This window comes from Odocoileus virginianus, chromosome 10, assembly GCF_023699985.2.
Source record: "Odocoileus virginianus isolate 20LAN1187 ecotype Illinois chromosome 10, Ovbor_1.2, whole genome shotgun sequence".
In the NCBI taxonomy this organism is placed as follows: Eukaryota; Metazoa; Chordata; class Mammalia; order Artiodactyla; family Cervidae; genus Odocoileus; species Odocoileus virginianus.
In genome coordinates this window covers 57,212,127-57,233,127 of record NC_069683.1, presented here as the reverse complement: position 1 = coordinate 57,233,127, position 21,001 = coordinate 57,212,127, and the positions used below count along the sequence as shown (strand labels likewise).

Here is a 21,001-nt window from a genome sequence, read left to right as displayed (position 1 = left end):
GTGTCAGCCTGCGGTTTGCCAAGGAAAAGACTGGCAAGGTAACAGCCTTTTAAGTGTTAAGTTGTATGACGTCACCATAGTCACAGCAAGCTGGGCTCATGCGCCTACGTAAAGCGGGGGCGTGCTTTAGGAGCCACTCAGCCCCGCCCTCTTCCTCAGATTGCCCCGCCTCCACTTCCATCCGAGACTGATTCGCTCCACCCCGCGAATTCCAAGTCGCCAATCACCATCCAGTTTTCCCTGGTCGTGGACCGCGCGTGCCCCGGTTTTAAAAGCCCAGGGGCGGGCTCCTGGTTTCGCGCCTGCGCAGTCGTCCTCTCGCCCCACGCTGGTTCCGCGTCCTCTCAGTGCGTTGTCTCCGCGCTTGGCCAGAGGGGTCTAGAGTCTCACCGAGGTGTGGGTTGTCGCCGCGGCCGCCGCGATGGGAAAAACAGCGGACTCTCGGGCTACGGGAGCCCGGCCCGACCCGGTGCGGAGCTTCAATCGTTGGAAGAAGAAACACAGCCACAAGCAGAGCCAAAAGAAGCAGATGAGGAAGCAGCAGAAGAAACCCGAGTGGCAGGTCGAGCGCGAGGTTATCAGCCGCCTCTTGGAGAATTACGAGAAGGTAAGGCCGGCGCCGGGGAGGGGGCGCGGGGCCGCATGTCCCTGCCGCACTGGGCCGCACGGGCGAGCGGGCCGACCGGGCACTGGGACCTTGCCTGGGGAGCAGGAGAAGCGGGTGGGACGAGAGGTGCCCCGGGGACCCCGTTGAGGCCACAGGTGGTCTGCTGTGTGCCAAGCCCAGGCCTCCTGACCGACCAGGCCGCCCTCTGGCTCACTACAGCGGTTTTATAAAATGGGGAAGATGTAGTAGTGCTTAAGCATAGGGAGATTAATTGCTGTAATAGTTATCAGTTCAGTTCAGTCGCTCAGTCGTGTCCGACTCTTTGCGACCCCAGGGACTACTGCAGCACGCTAAGCCTCCCTGTCCATCACCAGCTCCCGGAGTTTATTCAAACTCATGGCCATTGAGTCGGTGACGCCATCCAACCATCTCATCTTCTGTCGTCCCCTTCTCCTCCTGCCTTCAGTCTTTCTCATCATCAGGGTCTTTTCAGATGAGTCAGTTCTTCGCATCAGGTGGCCAAAGTATTGGAGTTTCAGCTTCAACATCAGTCCTTCCAATGAATATTCAGGACTGATTTCCTTTAGGATGGACTGGTTGGGTCTCCTTGCAGTCCAAGGGACTCTCAAGAATCTTCTCCAACCCCACAGTTCAAAAGCGTCAATTCTTCGGTGCTCAACTTTCTTTATAGTCCAACTTTCACATCCATACATGACTACTGGAAAAACCATAGCTTTGACTGGACGGACCTTTGTTGGTAAAGTAATGTCTCTGCTTTTTAATATGCTGTCTAGGGTGGTCATGACTTTCCTTCCAAGGAGTAAGCGTCTTTTAATTTCATGACTGCAGTCACCATCTCCAGTGGTTTTGCAATGTTCATAAAAATAATACAACCTAATGGTAAATAATGACACATTGTAAGCCACTCACCATGTGGTTTACATTAATTATTTGACTTGATCTGAGGTATTGGGTCTTATTTCCCTTTTACAGATGAGAACCTTGAGGATCCAGGAGAATAAGAAACTTGTCTTTAGCTCTCACATGTAGTAAGTGGTGTGGCATTGGAACCTAGACTCATGTTTCTCTGATTCCAAAGCCTTTGCTTTTAACCATTATGCTGAAATTGTGTCTCTGAACATCACCCATCCTTCCTACACTTATTTCATTTTCTCAACTGAAGGACAACAATTTGTTTCTTGTCCCCATCTGAGAATTGCCATAGAAAAGCTGGATTCCTGGTCTGTTTCTGATACTTTACCATCCTACAATGTAGTTGATGTTCCCAGGTGAGCATCCCTGTAGTTATCATTTTGACTTCTTGACTTCTGTTACCTGCTCAGGCTCCTTGGGGCTGCCACTACCCTTTCTTTTCCTTCCCCATAAATTCTATGTCTGTTGGCCTTCACCCACCTCACTCAGCCTTTCAGTGATTGCTTCTTTTTAGTGCAGTGTAATCAGGGATTTAACATATGGGACATATCTCGAATTAAAGTCATCATGTGTCATGCTGGTATAGCTTTTCTTTAAATAACCCTTAGATCAAAAGTAAGGTTAGATAAAGCTTAGAGTTTGTTTTGGGCTTATGTATATTTATATATATATACACTCACACACACATATGTATACATATATATATTTTTGGGTGTGTGATTGGGGGTTTTAAGTTATGATGATGATTTGGTTCTGGCTTTTGCTCACCTGTGGGGTTGCAAAGAGTTGGACACGACTGAACATACATGTGCACCTCACCTTTGCTCACCTGATGAGTGACTTTGGGCAAGTTACTCTGCTTCTCTTTTCTTGTCTTTAAAAGGAATAATAGTATCTACCTTCATTAGTTATGGGTATTCTTGTTATTCAGTCTCTAAATCGTGTCTGACTCTTTGTGACCATGTGGACTGTAGCCAACCAGGCTCCTTTGTCCATGGGATTCTCTAGGCAAGAATACTGGAGTGGGTTGCCATGCACTCCTCCAGGGGATCTTCCCAGGTCAAACCCAGGTCTCCCACATTGCAGGCAGATTCTTTACCATCTGAGCCACCTTGGAAGCTCACTATCATCTGGAGTTTCCTCAAATTCATGTCCATTGAGTTGGTAATGCTATCTAGCCATCCTCTGCCTCTCCCTTCTCCTTTGCCTTCAATTTTCCCAACATCAGGGGCTTTTTCAATGAGTCAGCTCTTCACATCAGGTGGCCAAAGTATTGGAGCTTCAGCATCAATCCTTCCAGTGAATATTTAGGGTTGACTGCCATTAGGGCTGACTGGTTTGATCTCCTTGCTGTCCAAGGGACTCTCAAGAGTCTTCTCCAGCACCACAATTCGAAAGCATCAATTCTTTGGTGCTCAGCCTTCTTTATGGTCCAACTTTCACATCCGTACATGATACTGGAAAAACTATAGCTTTGACTAGATGGACCGTTGTTGGCAAAGTGACGTCTCTGCTTTTTAATGTGCTGTCTAGGTTGGTCATAGCTTTCCTTCCAAGGAGCAAGTGTCTTTTAAATTCATGATTACAGTCACCATCCACAGTGATTTTGGAGCCCAAGAAAATAAAAGCTGTCACTGTTTTCACTTTTTCTCCTCCTTCATGTTTGCCGTGAAGTGATGGTACTGAATGCCATGATCTTAGTTTTTTGAATGTTGAGTTTTAAGTTGGCTTTTCCACTCTCCTTTTTCACCCTCATCAGGAGGCCCTTTAGTTCCTCTTCATTTTCTACCATTAGAGTGGTATTGAGGTTGTTATTTCTCCTGGCAATCTTGATTCCAGCCTGGGATTCATCTAGCCTGACATTTTGTGTGATGTACTCTGCAGATAAGAAATAGGCAGGGTAACAATATACGGCCTTGTTGTACTGCTTTCCCAGGTTTGAAAGTTATGAGTGGTTAGTAAGTATGCATGTAAAGTGTGCTGCACAATGTCTGATGCATAAATTTTCCACATCTTACCTGTTATATTTTTATTACTACTGCTGTATACACAGTACCTCAAGAAGCCTTTGTGAGGTAAATTAATGTTAGATTACATTTTGGGCCCTTCTTCATCTGACTGGAATTGCCTCTAGAGGAGAGCCTCATCCCTTTCTTCTTCTTACTCTGATCTGTTCTCTTATGTAATCCCAAGGCTTATTGCTATGACACCTTGTATTCTACCCAGAGCTATTCTGACTTCATATCATTTTTTTTCCCCTCTGATGGTGCTGGACGTCTTTATTTAACTGTGTCATAAAATACCTTAAATGCCACAAATCTGAAACTGAGTTCATTATCTCTTTCTCCTAAATTCACAGTCTTGTATGTATTTCCGTATTGCCCCCATGGCAAATTAACCACAAACATGGTGACTTAAAACAGCAGAAATTTATTCTGTCACAGTTCTGGAAGCTAGAAGTCTGAAATAGTTTAACTGGGTTGAAATCAACGTGTCAGTGGGACACACTCCCTCTAGAGGCTGTAGGGGAACTTCTGTTCCTTGCCTTTCTTAGATTCTGGTGGCTGTTTTCCTTGGCCCGTGGCTGCGGAAGTCCAATTTCTGCCTCCACAGACCCACTGCCTTCTGTTCTGTGTCACAAGTGCCTATGTCCTTTTTTTATGTCAGGGTGCTTTGATCACATTTAGGGTCTACTCAGATAATGGAGGATAATCTCCTGACAAGATCTTAATCACCATGCAAAGTCACTTTTGTCTTGTGAGATACATATTTGGGGACTGTTATTTAGGTTACCACGTTCGGAGTGCTAAGTGGCTTCAGTCATGTCCGACTCTTTGCAGCCCCATGGACTGTAGCCTGCCATGCTCCTTGGTCCATGGGATTCTCCAAGCGGGAACACTGGAATTGGTTGCCATGCCCTCCTCCAGGGAATCTTCCTGACCCAGGGATCTAACCTGAGTCTCTTATGTCTCCTGTACTGGCAGGTGGGTTCTTTACCACTCATGCCACCTGGGAAGCTACCACATCCTGGCCCCAGCCTAAGCAGACTGCTGAGCTGGAGACCTGGGATTAATCCTGGAGGCTTCCTTCTTACCACTCACATTCCGTTAGTCACACTGGTGATCAGCCTTGCTTCTTCAGTTTCTCAGATGCTTCTCCATCCCCGCTGCTTGCCTTAGTTCAGGCTCCGTCATCCCTTGCCTGGGTTACCTCAGGAGCTATCGCTTTAACGTGGGTCAGCAAACAGGACAGAATAGTCGGTGGTTTTAGTTTTGCAGGTTGTAAGGGTGAAAGTACTCAACTCTGCCATTGTGACACAAAAGCTGGCCTTATAAATACTTAGGCACAGCAAACCTTCAGTTACTAAAGCAGGTGGTGGGGTTTGTCCCTTCGGTCTTAACTGCTTTCTAATCTAGTCTCCATATCGCTGCTGGAATGATTCTTTCCGAGATGAAATCCCAGTCCATTATTACTCCTGATTAAAGTCCTTCTTGGCTCACAGTTATTTTCAGTCAAACACTTCAACGTGTTAGCATGTTCTAGTCCAGTGAAAGGGTAAGTTCCTTATGATCAGGCAGACCTGGTTTAAATCTCACTCAGTATAAGTGTTGACTAGCCAAATTTCTTAATATCCCTGTGTCTCAGTTTCTTTATTGAACAGAGATTGTTAACCACTGAGAATGTTGTAGGGCTCAAGTGAGGTAATGTGTATAAGCCAAGTGCTATGTGGCAGGCACACGTGAGCGAGCAGCCTGCGCTCTTGTGAGTTGGCCACACTCCTTGATGTTTCCACTGCTTGCGGTGAGCAGTCCCATTCCTCCAATGCTGAGGACGTCTAGTTGTCCTCCAAGATTTACCACCAGCTTTTCTTGCTGACCTCCGCTGGTAGGGTTAGGGCTGCTGTGTGTCTGTAGCATTTCATACGTGCCTTTATTATATCATCAGCAGGCTGTGATGACTGCCTTTAACTTCTTTGTCAGTTCTCCCACTGGGCCATTGATACACTCCTTTTCCTCTCCCCAAAGGTGGATCCCGCAGTGCTTGCCCTTAAGAAGGCCCTTCATGTTTAGATGTTCAGTGCATGCTGGCCTTTTCCAGGTGACTTTATTATGCTTGGTAACATGGATCCACTCGTTTGGATCTCTTGTTTTAGTATTATTTACTAACATTTATCAAACTTTTATACATGTTGACTTGCCATATCCTCACAGCAAACAACCCTATGAGATTGTTCCCATTATATGTTATGAAACTTTAAGGCACAGTAAGGCTAAATAATTGGCACGATGTTAAACAGTAAGTGAAAAAGTCCTAATCCAGGAGATATAGGTCTGATGCCAGGGCTCCAAATCACCATGTTTTACTGCTTTGCGTGCAAATGTTTAAATCCCAGTCTTTTCACTAAGTTGAAGGAGCAGTTTTTTCCTACCAAGTATTGTTTTTATTTGTTTTTAATTTTAGAAATATTTTCTTAAGAAATAAATGCAGTATGAAATCAGTTGCCTGGGTTAGCAGTCCTGGGATACAGTCAGAGCAGATTGTAGGTAAAAAGAGGCAGACCTTCAGCATATGGCTTCTCACATGGTAGCATTTGTGCATTACAGTTTTATTACATTGGACAGTACACAGGTAGTGTTTAGTAGCCTCACTGGTGAAATACTGAACAATTTGATTCAGAGACGTTTGAAACAATTTGACAGGTAGTTGTTGAAGCATAGGTAAAAGTAGGTGGGGAAAAGAAATATACCTGTCTGTATCCCTTGGCAGGTGTGGTGGGGTTGATACATTTTAACAAATGTAATGATAGTAAGTATGTGCAGTGCTGTGGAGCAAGGGGATAGTATAATTAGGGGGAAAGGTTCAGTTTTTCTCTGCAGAGCCCATTTTGGCCCTACGATTGACAGAAAGGTTTTTTCTCTGGGCATGCTACCCTTCCTCTTGGTGGTTGCAGCCTCAGGCCTGGCCTGTGGAGCTGAAAGTGGGCTGAATTTCAGCTTCCACACCTCAGCCTTACCAGATGCCTTTGTGTAGGGCACGGACTGTATAGCAGTTTGTGGTAGCCATGAGTGGAACTGGTTCTTGAATGATGTGTCCTCCAGGTAGAAAAGATTGGCCACGGACATTGTAGGTGGAGGGAGCAACATGAAGAAATACAAAAAAATGTGAAAATGTGTGGTGTTCTTTGAGGGGGACCTACTCCTTGGCATATGTTATATGTTTCAGAATTGGCCTCAGATGAGGTTGAAGAAGGGAGTTGCAAGTAGATTGAATGGCTTTGAAGGCTGTAGTAGGTAGAATAATGACCTAGAGATGTCAGCATCCTAATCCCCAGACCTGTGATTAAGTTATATTGCAGGGATTGCAGACTTTAAAATGTGTTGACTGGTCTGGATTACCCAGGTGACCCAGTGTGACCATCGAGGGGTCCTTGAACATGCAGGAGGGAGGCAGGAGAGTCAGTGTCTGGGGGCTGTGAAATGAGAGACTTGACCGCCTTGCTGGCTGGGTTTTCAAAACTATAAAGGGGACCATAAGCCAAGGAATGTGGGCAGTCTCTAGGAGCTGGAAAAGGCAAGGAAATGGATTCTCTCCTAAAGTTGCCCAAAAGAATGCAGCCCTGCCAACACATTGATTTTAGCTGAGGAAACTAGTTTTGGCCTTCTGACTTGCAGAATTGTAAGTTAATAAATGTTGGTTTAAGTCACTGTTTTTGGTAATTTGTTACAGCAACAGTAGGAATAATATACAGAAGCTATGTTTAAAAACTTTATCTGGAAGCAGTGATAAGTTTCTGGGAGGCAATTAGAGACCATATCTAAATTATAAAGGATCTAGAGGCGGCTGCTGCTGCTGCTAAGTCGCTTCAGTCGTGTCCAACTCTGTGGGACCCCTTCCCTGGGATTCTCCAGGCAAGAGTACTGGAGTGGGGTGCCATTGCCTTCTCTGATCTAGAGGCTAGGCTGTTGGTATAATCTAGATCTTGGATCCTTTGAGAGGCAGATACCAAGATGGGATTAAGTGAGCTGGAATTTATTGGGGGAAAGTGTAAAGGAGAGAAGGACTAGAAATAGGGAGGGAAAGGAGAGAGGACAGAAGGAGTGGGTAGGAAGCACTCAGGCTGCAGCGCTGTTTTTAGAAAGCTTCTCCTGACAGGATGTCCTCGAACCAAAGTTGCCCTTCAGAGGGATGCCCTGTCCTGCAGGAATGGGTACCTCTGTGGTGTTTGGTCATTAACTGGGCACAGGCCAGGCAGGCATGACTTTTTCAGTGGTGGCTCTAGAGGGGTGACAGCTGGCATTTATCAGCCAGCTCTGCTTCCACAGTGGGAACTCTGGGGGGCTTATTTCTAAGGCCACCATGTAGGGCCTGTGTTCTCAAGGGGCTGATATAGAGCTGAGGATTGAAGCTTAGTGAGAAGTGTTGAACTGTTTATTTTAGTTCGGCAACTGTTTTCACTTGCTGAATGACTCAAGCTCTCTGCACCTGGGATTCATTTAGATTTTTATTGTAATCAGCTATGCTGTATAGGAACTCTGCTTTCTAATCTATTTTTTTTTTTTCTTAGTCAAAGTTGGGTCTGGTGTGATTTGAGGTAGATTGCTTTTTTTCTCTTGATTGAAATAGGTGGAGCATTCTAGGAAGTTTTAAATACTTTCTTCCCTCATGCTTTGGGATGTAAAAGCATCGTTCACTTTTGTGAGAAATGAGACATTTGGACGTAAAGGAGCAGGGTTAAGTAATATCCACCTTCACCCTGTTCTCCCTTCCTCTGCCCCCTCTAACTTTTCCACCAGTGCTGAGAAGTTCTTAGTAAGTACCATCACTGAAATGTCTGTTCTCTGATTTCAAAAGAATGATGATATAGATTTTAGAGGGTGTATGATTTTTCTGGACATCACCAGATGGTCAATACCGAAATCAGATTGATTATATTCTTTGCAGCCAAAGATGGAGAAGCTCTATATAGTCAGCAAAAACAAGACCAGGAGCTGACTGTGGCTCAGATCATGAACTCTTTATTGCCAAATTCAGACTTAAATTGAAGAAAGTAGGGAAAACCACTAGACCATTCAGATATGACCTAAATCAAATCGCTTACGATCATACAGTAGAAGTGGGAAATAAGATTCAAGGAATTAGATTTGATAGGCAGAGTGCCTGAAGAACTGGACTATAAGGAAAGCTGAGTGCTGAAGAATTGATGGTTTTGAACTGTGGTGTTGGAGAAGACTCTTGAGAGTCCTTTGGACTGCAAGGAGATCCAACCAGCCTATTCTAAAGGAGATCAGTCCTGAGTGTTCATTGGAAGGACTGATGTTGAAGCTGAAACTCCATTACTTTGGCCACCTGATGCGAAGAACTGACTCATTTGAAAAGACCCTGATGCTGGGAAAGACTGAAGGCAGGAGGAGAAGGGGTCGACAGAGGATGAGATGGTTGGATGGCATTACCGACTCAATGGCCATGAGTTTGAGTAAAGTCTGGGAGTTGGTGATGGACAAGGAGTCCTGGTGTGCTGCAGTTCATGGGGTTGAAAAGAGTTGGACATGACTGAGCGACTGAACAGACTGATGATTTTTCTAAGAGTGTTTTTTTTTTTCCCCCTAAGAAAAGAAAAGGATGAAGGTAAGGGGAAAGAGAGTTTTTTTTTTTTTTTTTTTTAAATTGGTATGAACCATAGCCATCTTCTGCTGTGGCCTCCAAGTGTTCTTTGGACTGTAATTGACAGTTTTTTAGAACAGGGCTTCCCTGTTAGCTTTCCTGATGGTTCAGCTGGTAAAGAATCTGCCTGCAATGTGGAGACCTGGATTCTATCCCTGGGTTGGGAAGATCCCCTGGAGAAGGGAACGACTACCCACTCCAGTATTCTGGCCTGAAGAATTCCATGGACTGTGTAGTCCACGGGGTCACAAAGAGTCAGACATGACTGAGAGACTTTCACTTTCACTTGTAGAATTGGGGGGACAGACTTTTTCTGTAAAGGGCCAAATAATGAATATTAAGTTTTGTGGGCCATAGTATATAAATGAATGGTTGTAGTTGTGCTCCAGATAGCTGTATTTACAAAACAGGAAAGGAATTGGATTTGGTCTGTGGGCCATGGTTTGCTGACCCCTGTTCCAGAGCATCAGTGAAGTAAAAACTTTTGTTTCTTTGGTGACGTCTTTCTGAGTGTATAGCATACAGCTTTGTGTGTGTTATGTGTTTGCACATAGCTTTATGTTCTAATGGTTGGCAGAGTGCTGGAAGAGCTTCCTTCTTCCAGACTTTCCCTCTAAGAGGTTGATAAACTTTAGAAAGATGTGCACCGCAGTGCATTACTTTGTGCATTGCAAAGAGTAGCCCACTTGGCCTGTGGACTGTAGCTTTGATGGGGATTAAAGAGTGTGTTACCCATCTAGCTCTTATAACCATTCCACTTGCTCTGAAAACAGATATTTAGCTAATGTCCAGTTTGGGAAATTGCCTCCTAATTTAGGTTCCTTGACAGGACAGGATATTATTTGAATAAACTTCTCTGCTTTTACTGCGCGTACACTGATTCTGCCTTCTCTCCAGTGTTATCCGAAATGATTTGTAGGGATTAAGGCAGTGTTTTAATATTTGTGTTACATCATTTGAGGCCAGAGGATAACCCTGTCTGGACTATATTAAGAATCTAGACTCTTGGGAAAGACAATATGTGGACTAAAATGAAATACAAGGTGTCATCCCTTTACTTCCTGGAGTGTAATTTAAATAAATCAACCTTAGAAATGCAGCCTTCTCCTTTTGTGGATCATGTATTTTGGCAACATATTCCCATAACTGCGAAGTTCCTGCTTTCAGCATCTGCAATAAAATGAAATCCAGAAAATTGGGTTTATGCTAATAAAACAATGTCAGTGATGAACATTAGATAATGTAGAGTTAAAGGGCAAAATGTTACTTATTGTGGCTTCAGATCAGGACAGAGACACTTCCACTGGTTATTGTTAAACAATACTCTCTCAGTATACCCCCAAATGAGTAGTTGTCAGGTTGGATTTGAGAGGTTTGTGCTAGCAAGATATATTTCTGCACCTAATTTCAGTTTATTCTCCAAAGTGTGTAAAGAGACCTATTCTCATCATGGTCTTTGGTTTATAGTCATTTTGCCTTTACTTGCTAAACTGATATTCTTTGAAGAAAGGGCTGACAGTAAATTTTCTTCCTAAAATTGATGTGATGACTTATTGTGTTGTTAACATTTTAGAGGTTTTCAAGTATATTGAAGGTAGTAGTGTGTGGTAGTAGTGTGTGTATGTTGAGTGAAGTTTTCTTTTTTTTAAAAAAGTAGAAATGATTACAAAGTTATATTTTTGATTATAGCTTCCTCAAGGCATATTTTTTCCAGAAGGAATGATGGTTTTTAACTAGAGTGATGCTTGAATTTATTCCTGTAGTACAAAGGATGAGCAAAGCAGCACAGTTTAGACAAAAATTAGTTTTGTTGCAAAACGAGTTATGCAGTATGTTATTTTGTCTTGTCTAATGTAGTCCCCCTTTTACTTTTCAGATAAATGTAAATGAAATTACAAGATTTTCAGATTTTCCCTTGTCCAAAAAAACACTGAAAGGTAAGTTCATAGTGATCTTGGGATATTGTTGGACTTCTTGGTGCCTTTTTATAAATGGAAAAAAGTTTAGAGAAAGTTTAACCTGGGAAAAAAAATCTTACTTTGGCAAGTAATTTTGATATCATGAAAACCTGTAACAAGAAACAGTGTTAATTAAGTTTTCCGATTTGTCATTCTCATTCTTTCTGAACTGGTTGAGAAATGGTAGTAAAAAACCAAGGTGCCAGGGCCTCCAAGTAATTAAAATGTTAGTTAAAATCAGCAAGAGAACAAACAAAAGTGTGACACCTTTTTTTTTTTGTATTGATTTGCTAGTGCCTCCAGAACAAAATAACAGACTGGGTGGCCTAAACAATAGAAATTTATTTTCTCATGGTTCTGGAGGCTGGAAGTCTGTGATCAAGGTTCTGGCAGAGGTGGTTTCCTCCGAGGGCCATAATGGAGGCGTCTGTTCCAGGCCTCTCTCCTTGGTGTACGGATAGTCAGCCCCCTGCTGCTTTGTAAAGTAGTTGTCCCTCTGTGTTCTCACACCCCTAGTGTTCGTTTTTGTGTCCAAAATTTCCGTTTTTGTAAGGACATCAGTCAGATTGAATTGGCTTCCCTGGTAGCTTGGAGGGTAAAGCATCTGCCTGCAATGCGGGAGACCTGGGTTCGATCCCTGGGTTGGGAAGATCCCCTGGAGAAGGAAATGGCAACCCACTCCAGTATTCTTGCCTGGAGAATCCCATGGACAGAGGAGCCTGGTAGGCTACAGTCCACCGGGTCGCAAAGAGTTGGACACAACTGGGCGACTTTACTTTCTTTCTTCCTTTCTTTCAGATTGGATTAGGGCCCACTCTAATGGGCTCATTTTAACTTAATCACCTGTCTCCAAATACAGTTGCAGTCTAAATACTGGTGATTGGGATTCAACATATGAATTCTGGGAGTGGGGTGCACAGTTCAGCACCCCTGAACTGTGGATGCTCACAAGCATCAGGGGTGCTCTAAAGTGTCATTTTCTTCCCATCTGTTCTGGCAGGTTTGCAAGAAGCCCAGTACCGTTTGGTAACTGAGATACAGAAGCAGACCATTGGGTTGGCTTTGCAAGGTAAAGATGTCCTCGGGGCTGCCAAGACTGGATCTGGCAAGACTTTGGCCTTTCTTGTTCCAGTAAGTAGTTTTTTTCATATTGGGTCAAGTCCTTTATTACATGATTTTAAAGCATTCTGTGCCTAGATAGAAATAGATAATTATGTGAAGAGTTGTTTTGTGTTGGGTTTCCCTGGCTAAAATGCTGGCTTTATCAGGCAGGTGCCACATCTCTCTTGTTATATGTTGTATTCCCCATGTCCTAATATAGCACCTCGCACATGGTGGGCACTCCATCACTTACTGAAGGAATACATGGTTATATGTGTCCACAAGCCTGAATTCCTGAAGGTTATGGGGTGTTCCAGGGTGGCAGGTCAGAGAGGTGCTGCTCTGCAGTGAGCCTGGTGGGGTGGCGGGGAAGGCTGTATCCGTTCTCTTGCAAACCTGCAAGTCGCATTTATGCTTGCCACTTATTGAGGATAAAGCTGAAATAGGCTCACTTTAAGGAAATTGAGTCATTCATTGAGATTTTTCCAGGACATTGTCTTTTATAGCAATAAAACAATAAAGCCTCTGAGGAATTCACTTATATCTGTTATGTGGTTGGTTCATAGTTTTTAATTTCTGCTGAATAATCAACTCAGGAAAATCACGTTTGGTTTTTGGTTCCAAGTGTTACAAAATCATTCTTCTCTCAAGTCCTAATTTTTTATAGCAATATCTCGAAAATTCAGTCACTGTATAACTAAGGCAGCTACACAGAGTTTATTTTAATGTGGTTTCTGTTCAGAAAATGGTGACAAATATTTTTCTGAAACGTGTTTTAATGGCCTGTGGGCTGTGCAGACCTTCCAGTGATTGCCAGTCTCCTCACGGCGTGTCTCTGGTAGCAGCTGAGCTGCTATAGGGCTTCTGTTCCTTCCCTCTGTGACTTGGGGAAGGATGCTCCTGATGAATAGAAGGAAAAGAAGAAACAAAGCAGTTTCTTCTGATTGAGGCTCATGACGGTATGCTTTCTGCTTGAAAGTTGCCTTTGATTTGGAGTGGCAAGGCAGTCAAAAAGCTGCCTCTCTGAAGGACTTATTGAATGTGAATTTGTTCTTTTGTGAGGTGCTGGAAGCCTTGTATCGTCTGCAGTGGACCTCAACAGATGGGCTAGGGGTTTTGATTATATCACCTACAAGAGAACTGGCCTATCAGACATTTGAGGTTCTCCGAAAAGTAGGGAAGAATCATGACTTTTCAGCTGGCCTCATCATCGGTGGAAAGGTTTGTCTTTTTATCCTTGTCCTTCTTTCTTTCCTTCTGCGCCTTATCTTGGAGCACTGTGGCAGTTGGCCAGGAAGAGGTAGAGATTTCATCTAAACAGTCAGGCTGGCCCCCTAGACAGGAGGTGGTAGCATCCTGGTGTGGTCACTATCATCTAGAGTCTTTGAGTTTTGCAGGTCCAGAAAGTTTGTTTTGTCAGGGTATCTGGACTGATCAGATTCTCTGAGGTTAATTAATTCCTACTAACCTGAAAAATCTATTTGTTAATATTAATTGGGAAAGGTACTGTTTCAGTATGTGGACTAGTTCCTTTCAGTAAAATATCTGAGAGGTTGAATAATTCAGGACATTACTGGGTCAGCAGCAGAAGAGAGGAAGGTGAATAGAAGGTAGTTTTGAGGAGTGTTTATTTTAGGTCCTGGTAAAGCCTGCTGCTTCACTTCTCCTTCTTTTAATTTGCCTGGACTACTTGTTTCTGCTACAGTCCCTTCTGGGTTGTGAGGATAAATACTTGAATTCTTGAATTTGTATGCAAACATGCACTAGAAAAGAATGAGTATCACAAGCCCTCAGATACTCATGTACCTGTCACCCAGCTTTAACAAATAACATTCTGTGGCTCTTCTTTTGAGGAGGGATTTTCTAGAAATTGGAGAACTCAGCTCTTTTTTGCAGTCCAGATAATGCAGTGAGTGGTATCACAGAGCCTGTTTATTGTCCCTGGATTTTGATTTAAAAGAATGGGTTTAATTATTGTTTTTAAGTCTGTTCTGGCAGACACAGGAGGACGTAAAGACTTAGAGCATTCATATATTTCTCATGGCTTCAAAATCTTGCATATGATTAAGATCTAGAGGAACTCTGAGTTCTTTAGATCTTCACTGCGGACTTTTATTTGGCCCAGAAATTTGGATAGGCTGTAAAAACATAAGGGAGAAGCTACATTTATTTCTAGAGTATCCACATTGCTATGATGAAATGCCACATGTAGCTGGCTTATATAGTTTTGGTACACAGGCTGCTCAGTGATGTATCTGTAATCAAAGGAAACAACTGTTTTCAGGATCTGAAGCATGAAGCTGAGAGGATCAATAACATAAATATACTTGTTTGCACACCGGGTCGGCTTCTTCAACATATGGATGAAACAATATGTTTTCATGCTACCAATCTCCAAATGTTAGGTAAGTCTAATGAATCTTTATGAAAATAATCTCAGTCCTAGGAGCAAGCTCTCATAAATTTTAATGATAGAAATGTTTTACTGAATAAATACTTTGATTAAAAATCTTAAAAAGAACTTGAAGCAATTTTTTGACATATAGTTCTAAATCCAGAGAGTACATCTGAGACCTTTTTTAAGTCAAAAGAGTCAGAAAGAGATAAGCACTCTATTCCATATGAAATTAGATTCCTCAGTATTTGACACTGCTAAGAGTTATCTTTTAAGGTGAAAGATAAAAATCATCATCTACTTATGATGTTACCTATTGTGTATTTTTTAAATCACTTTTTGTCTTAGAATAATTTTAGCTTTATAGAATAGTTGCAGTGATAGTACAGGCAGTTCCTCTATACCCTTCCTTCCCTCAGTTTCCCCATTGTAACATCTTCTATAACTTTGGTACCTTTGCCAAAGTAAGTTACTAGCGTTGGCGTGTGTGTGCGTGTGCCTGCTGAGTTTCTCAGCCGTGTCTGACTCTTTGTGACCCGATAGACTGTAGCCCGCTTGGCTCCTCTGTCCATGGAGTTTTTCAGGCAAGACTACCGGACTGGGTTACCATTTCCTCCTCCAGAGGATCGTCCCCACCAGGGATTGAACCCGAGTCTCCTGTGTCTCCTGCATTGGCAGGCGGATTCTTTACCACTGAGCCACCCGGGAAGCCCTAACATTGGCTCATTTATTTAATAATTCCAAACTTTTTTTTTTTATTTCACCAGTTTTCCCACTAACTCCCTTTTTGTGTTCTAGAATCCTATCCAGAATACCATATTGCTTTTAGCCTAATGTGTATGTTAAATATTGTAGTCAGTGTGCGTTTTCCCTTTTTAGTTCTTGATGAAGCAGATAGAATCTTGGATATGGGCTTTGCTGACACCATGAATGCTATTATTGAAAACCTTCCCAAGAAACGTCAGACTTTGCTTTTCTCAGCTACACAAACCAAATCTGTAAAGGACCTTGCACGCTTGAGTTTGAAAAATCCTGAGTATGTTTGGGTTCATGAAAAAGCAAAATACAGGTATGTATTACTTGAAATCATATTTGATGCAATCAAAATCGTGGTTCTCTTTTTAGATTGAGAATTTAGCTTTTCTAGGGAAGCATTTTAATGTTATTGATTAAATTTGCAAAGCATAGTGAATATAGTGGTAAAAGTTATTTAAATTCTCAATACACCTTTAAATGTGAGACAACTCTAATGTAGTATTTCCCAAATTGTGGTGTGGGGAACAGATGCCCCCATAAAGTGGGAGTGAGGTGGGAAAACGTGTTCCTCAAAAGTTAAATAGCAAATGTTGAGTTAAGGTAAAGCAGTGTTCTTTAAGACTTCTCAGAACCTTTGATATTTTTATGAACATTGTGATTCTTAAAAGCAGTAGGAGATGAATAAAGCTTTCTGCATTTATCAAAATTATTTTGGTTTAGAATCTTTTTTTTTTTTAAGCTGTATTATGCAGGGCTAATGTGCTATGGAGCACATTTTATCAAATGCACATTTTATCAAATTAATGTTTAGCAAAATACTTTTCTGTTTAAAACATTCCAGCAACAGCTGTTTTGTTTGGTCTCACTAAAACTGGAAAGTAAGATATGTGTGTCTCTGTCAGTCATCTCCTACTTTTTTGATACCTGGGACCAATGTTGTGGAAGACAAGTTTTCTACTGACAGTGCGGGAATGGGGTGGGATGGGCTGGTTTCTGAATGATTCAAGCTTAGTAGGTTTCACGCTGCTTTGAGAACCTAATGCTGCTGATCTGACCGGAGGCAGAGGTCAGCGGGTAATGAGATGGGGAGCCGAAATAAATACAGCTGAAGCTTCGCTCACTCACCTCCTGCTGTGAGACCTGATTCCTACCAGGCCACAACAGCTACCAGGGTTGGGGACTCCTGCTCTTTGTGGCAGTAGAAGGTGTGTGTGTGTGTGAGAGAGAGAGAGAGAGAGAGAGAGAGAGATACGTAAATGGATTGGGGAAAATATGTTTTGAAGTGTATTTTGATATTATGACAGCTGAAAATGTATGTATGTTTGGTATGAATCATACACACATACATACATGCAGACCGTGGACAGATATGACTTTGAGAAATGTTTTCCAGTGAATTTAAATTAAATCTGTGTTGATGATCTCATTGTGGGCTTGCCCCTACCATTATCTCTGTCTTTCATTTCTTGCTGTGAAATGCTAGCATGAAAAGAAATATATTGGGAAAATGAATTGAGTTATCCTCTTGGAAAATCTTTAAATGCAGGGAATATGGGCATTCAGGCCCACCTCGACTTTGTTCAACCAGTAGATGTCTAGGATTTAAAAAAAAAACCTGAGAAGAGGCTAAAGTCTATACTTCCTGATGATCCTAAGAATAAACTTTGGAAAATCTGAGTTCTGGTAGCTTTAGTTCAAGAACTCCTCAGTAATGGGATAGCAGGAGATATATGAGGAATCGTTACCTCCTTGGCTTACCATTGAGTAGACATTGGTTTTTGTTTGTAAAATTGTGTTGAGAGAGCTATTGAAAACCCTTAGTACAATCAATTTGATAGTCTAATAACTGTCTAGGTCTTTTGATTTTCTTTTTTTTTGCTGTTTCCTTTCTGCCTGTTTTAAAACTCACTAGTATCTTTACTAGACACTCATTTTTCAATATTAGATGGTCTCTCAATTGCAGGTTAATTGTACATATTATCCCTGTCCCCAATTTCTTTAGATAATAGTTGGTCTTAATCTGTAGATCATAGTTAGTTAGAAAAACTTGGGTGTAAAAATTGTTTACTTCATAAATAATTCTTAAAAGCAGTACCATCATTTGGTACTTTCTGAAAGATGTGACTTTCAGAAAACATTTTAGAAGGTAGAAGGCAGATATTTAGGAACATAATTTATAAAACTGCAGCTTATCTGGTAATGACTGCAATACTCTGTAATTTCAAATTCACCAGCACTATAAAAAGCAGCTGCTGCTGAATTTTGTTTAATATCGTTATTGAATTTTCTCCTTTACCAACTTAATAGTTTGGTTCATATACCCTGAGAGATTATGGTTGAGAATATTTTAAGGCATAAAAGAATATTTACTCTTAAATTGTAAAGGACCAGAAAAATCAGAATTAAATCTTTCTGAGTTGTGTATCAGAGTATACACAGAAGTACACCAGTGTGTTTCCTTTATATTGTGGTCAGTTCAGTTCAGTTCACTTATGTCCGACTCTTTGGTACCCCATGGACTGCAGCATGCCAGGCTTCCCTGTCCATCACCAACTCCTGGAGCTTGCTCAAACTCATGTCCATGAGTTGCTGATGCCATCCAACCATCTCATCCTCTGTCGTCCCCTTCTCTTCCTGCCATCAATCTGTCCCAGCATCAGGGTCTTCTCCAATGAGTCAGCTCTTCGAATCAGGTGGCCAAAGTATTGGAGATTCAGCTTCAGCATCAGTCCTTCCAGTGAATATTCAGGATTGGTTTCCTTTAGAATAGACTGGTTTGATCTCCTTGCAGTTCAAGGGACTGTCAAGAGTCTTCTCTAATACCACAGTTCAAAAGCATCAATTCTTCAGTGCTCAGCTTTCTTTGTAGTCCAACTCTTCATTTCCATACATGATTTCTGGAAAAACCATAGCTTTGACTAGGTGGACCTTTGTCGGCAAAGTGATGTCTCTGCTTTTTAATATGCTGTCTAGGTTGGTCGTAACTTTTCTTCCAAGGAGCAGGTGTCTTTTAATTTCATGGCTGCAGTCACCATCTGCAGTGATTTTGGAGCCCAAGAAAATTGTCACCGTTTCCACTGTTTCCCCATCTATTTCCCATGAAGTTATGGGACCAGATGCCATGATCTTAGTTTTCTGAATGTTGAGTTTTAAGCCAGCTTTTTCATTCTCCTCTTTCACTTTCATCAAGAGGCTTCCCTTTTTTCCCTTTGTATCAACACTCACCCAAGGGATGCCTGTATGTGCATGAATATATATATACCTTCAGTTCCATAAATGATATCAAATTTTGCTTCTTTCAGTTAACAATATGCCCTAGTGATCACATCATAGCACTATATAGATTCCTCATTCCTTTTTTATAGTTGTATGTTACATAGTTGTGTGGATGTACAGTGATTCATTCCACAGGTTTTTTACTGATGGACATATGGGTTGATTTACATCTTTTTTTTTTGCTGTGTAAATTAAATGATAGTATATCTTTTTGTGTTTTTACCAGATTATTTTTGGGAACAGAATCCTAAAAGTAGGTTTATTAGTTCAAAGAGTAAATGCATGTATATTTCTCTATATTATTTTTATTATGAGATTTCAAATGTGTACAGTTGAAAGAATTTTACAGTTAAAACCCTATACCCACCACCTGGATGCTACTTGATGGTAGCATTCATTTACTGTCCATTTATCCATGCCTCTATATATCAACCCATCTTATTTTTGATGCATTTCAAATAAATTGGCAGACATCTGTACACTTCCTTTAAACATTTCAGTATACTTCCTTTAAACATTTCAGTACGCATATCAGTAACTAGAGTTAAATATTTGTATAGAGATTTTCTTTCTTGAAGATTTACATACAATGCAATGAACAAATTGAGTAAATTTGCTCAGTTTTGATAAATGTGTGTGTCTCTGTAACTCAAGGTCCTACTAAGAAGTGTGGAACCTTAGCATCAGCCCAGCAAGTTCCCTTATATCCTTCAATTGATCCTTGACCCTGCCCTTGTAGAGGTGACCCCTGTTTGCATGTGTACATTTATATATAGATATATGTATACACATATATCTATATGTATAATTAAATTTTTTATTTTATATTGGAGTATAGCCGATTAACAATGTTGTGATAGTTTCAGGTGGATAGCAAAGGGATTTAGCTATATGTATATATGGATCCATTCTCCCCCAAACTCCCCTCCCATCTAGGCTGCCACGTAACATTGAGCAGTGTTCCCTATGCTATACAGTAGGTCCTTGTTGGTTATCCATTTTAAATATAGCAGTGTGTACATGGCAATCCCAAACTACCTAACTATTCCTTCCCCCATTCTTCCCCCCTGGAAATCATGTATATTTTTGATATTTAATCTGTAAATGATTTTGAGTGTATTTTGGACATAATGCTGTGTTCATTTACTAAGGGGCAATAAAGAAAGTTGTTTTCGGGATATGTTTGTATGTGTGTATGAAAAATTTGCTTGGGAGGCATACCATTGTTAACATTTGTTTTATTTTTTGGTCTGGATTTCAAAGTTACCAACATGACATATTTTTAATATTTTCCCTCTTTTTTGCATAAGCACCCCTGCTACTTTGGAACAGAACTACATAGTTTGTGAGCTGCAGCAAAAAATAAGTGTGCTGTATTCCTTTTTGAGAAGCCACCTGAAGAAGAAAAGTATTGTATTTTTCTCCAGTTGTAAAGAGGTACCTAGTGTTTATTGTTCTTAAGTTATTCATGTTGAATTATCATGAATAAATTTCAAATTTAATTTTTTTTTATTTTCACTTTTATTTTTTAATAAATGCAGTGCTAAATGTGAAGAGATTAGTAGATAATGAGAATCTTGTGTCTTCATTTTTAAAGGAACCCATGGATGAGACTTCAGGCTCAATAAGGAAAGTCAGAAACTGTTTTTACTTCAGTTTTGTTAGCATCTAGCACAATACTTAGAATATGGTAGTCCTCAGTAAATATTGGTAGAACAACAGTTGAATGGCTAGGCTAGCTGGAGGTCTTTTTGACCTGACGTCTACCTTACCCTGGGTGAATACGCCATTTATTTCCCTGTCTCTTTCTCTTTGTTTATGCTGATCTGCTTATCTCCCTGTGTTCCTCCATCTGGAGGAATGATTACTATCCTTTAAGGCTAAGCTCAAGCTCAAGTTTTATGCCTGAAAGTCCTTTTCTGACACTCCCCAACCCTCTTTTGGCAATGAATTGCACCTTCCTCTGTCCTTTGGTAGTGTTTTGATTATATCTGCCTTGTTTATCAGCATTTCTTGAACACTAGTCATGTGCTTATAAGTACTCAGTGAAGTATCAGAAAACTTGGTCTTTTCTCTTTAAGAGAAGAAACTATGGTTCGTTTTTGTATTTTAGTTTTCTTTTACTGTATTTCAGATTTCCTGATAACCTATAGTTGTTGGTATATAGTAGATTGATTCTAGATTTATAGCTTTTGCAGTAGCTTAGCATGATGAACATGCAGTGAGTTTTCCTCCAATTTATGGGGAAGATAAGTAGTGTTCTGTCTCTATTTTGAGGAAAGCACAGAACTTCATTATTTTTCCGTGTAAATA

General features: G+C 41.2%; 1 protein-coding gene across 3 annotated transcripts in view; it reads left to right on the top strand.

Annotated features, from left to right (window-relative positions):
* The first annotated feature begins 308 nt into the window (after nt 1-308).
* Nucleotides 309-21,001, top strand: part of DDX10 (DEAD-box helicase 10) — a 291,045-nt gene continuing 270,352 nt past the window's right edge. For 2 of the 3 annotated variants that reach the window (XM_020915337.2, XM_070473615.1), the window contains exons 1-7: nt 309-607; nt 11,079-11,139; nt 12,161-12,291; nt 13,324-13,482; nt 14,546-14,666; nt 15,536-15,725; nt 19,999-20,125. In XM_020915337.2, the coding sequence (XP_020770996.2) occupies nt 422-607; nt 11,079-11,139; nt 12,161-12,291; nt 13,324-13,482; nt 14,546-14,666; nt 15,536-15,725; nt 19,999-20,125 (975 nt within the window). In that variant the 5' untranslated portion in view covers nt 309-421. The remainder of the gene's footprint in view (nt 608-11,078; nt 11,140-12,160; nt 12,292-13,323; nt 13,483-14,545; nt 14,667-15,535; nt 15,726-19,998; nt 20,126-21,001) is intronic. The other variant, XM_020915332.2, reaches the window with a different exon arrangement.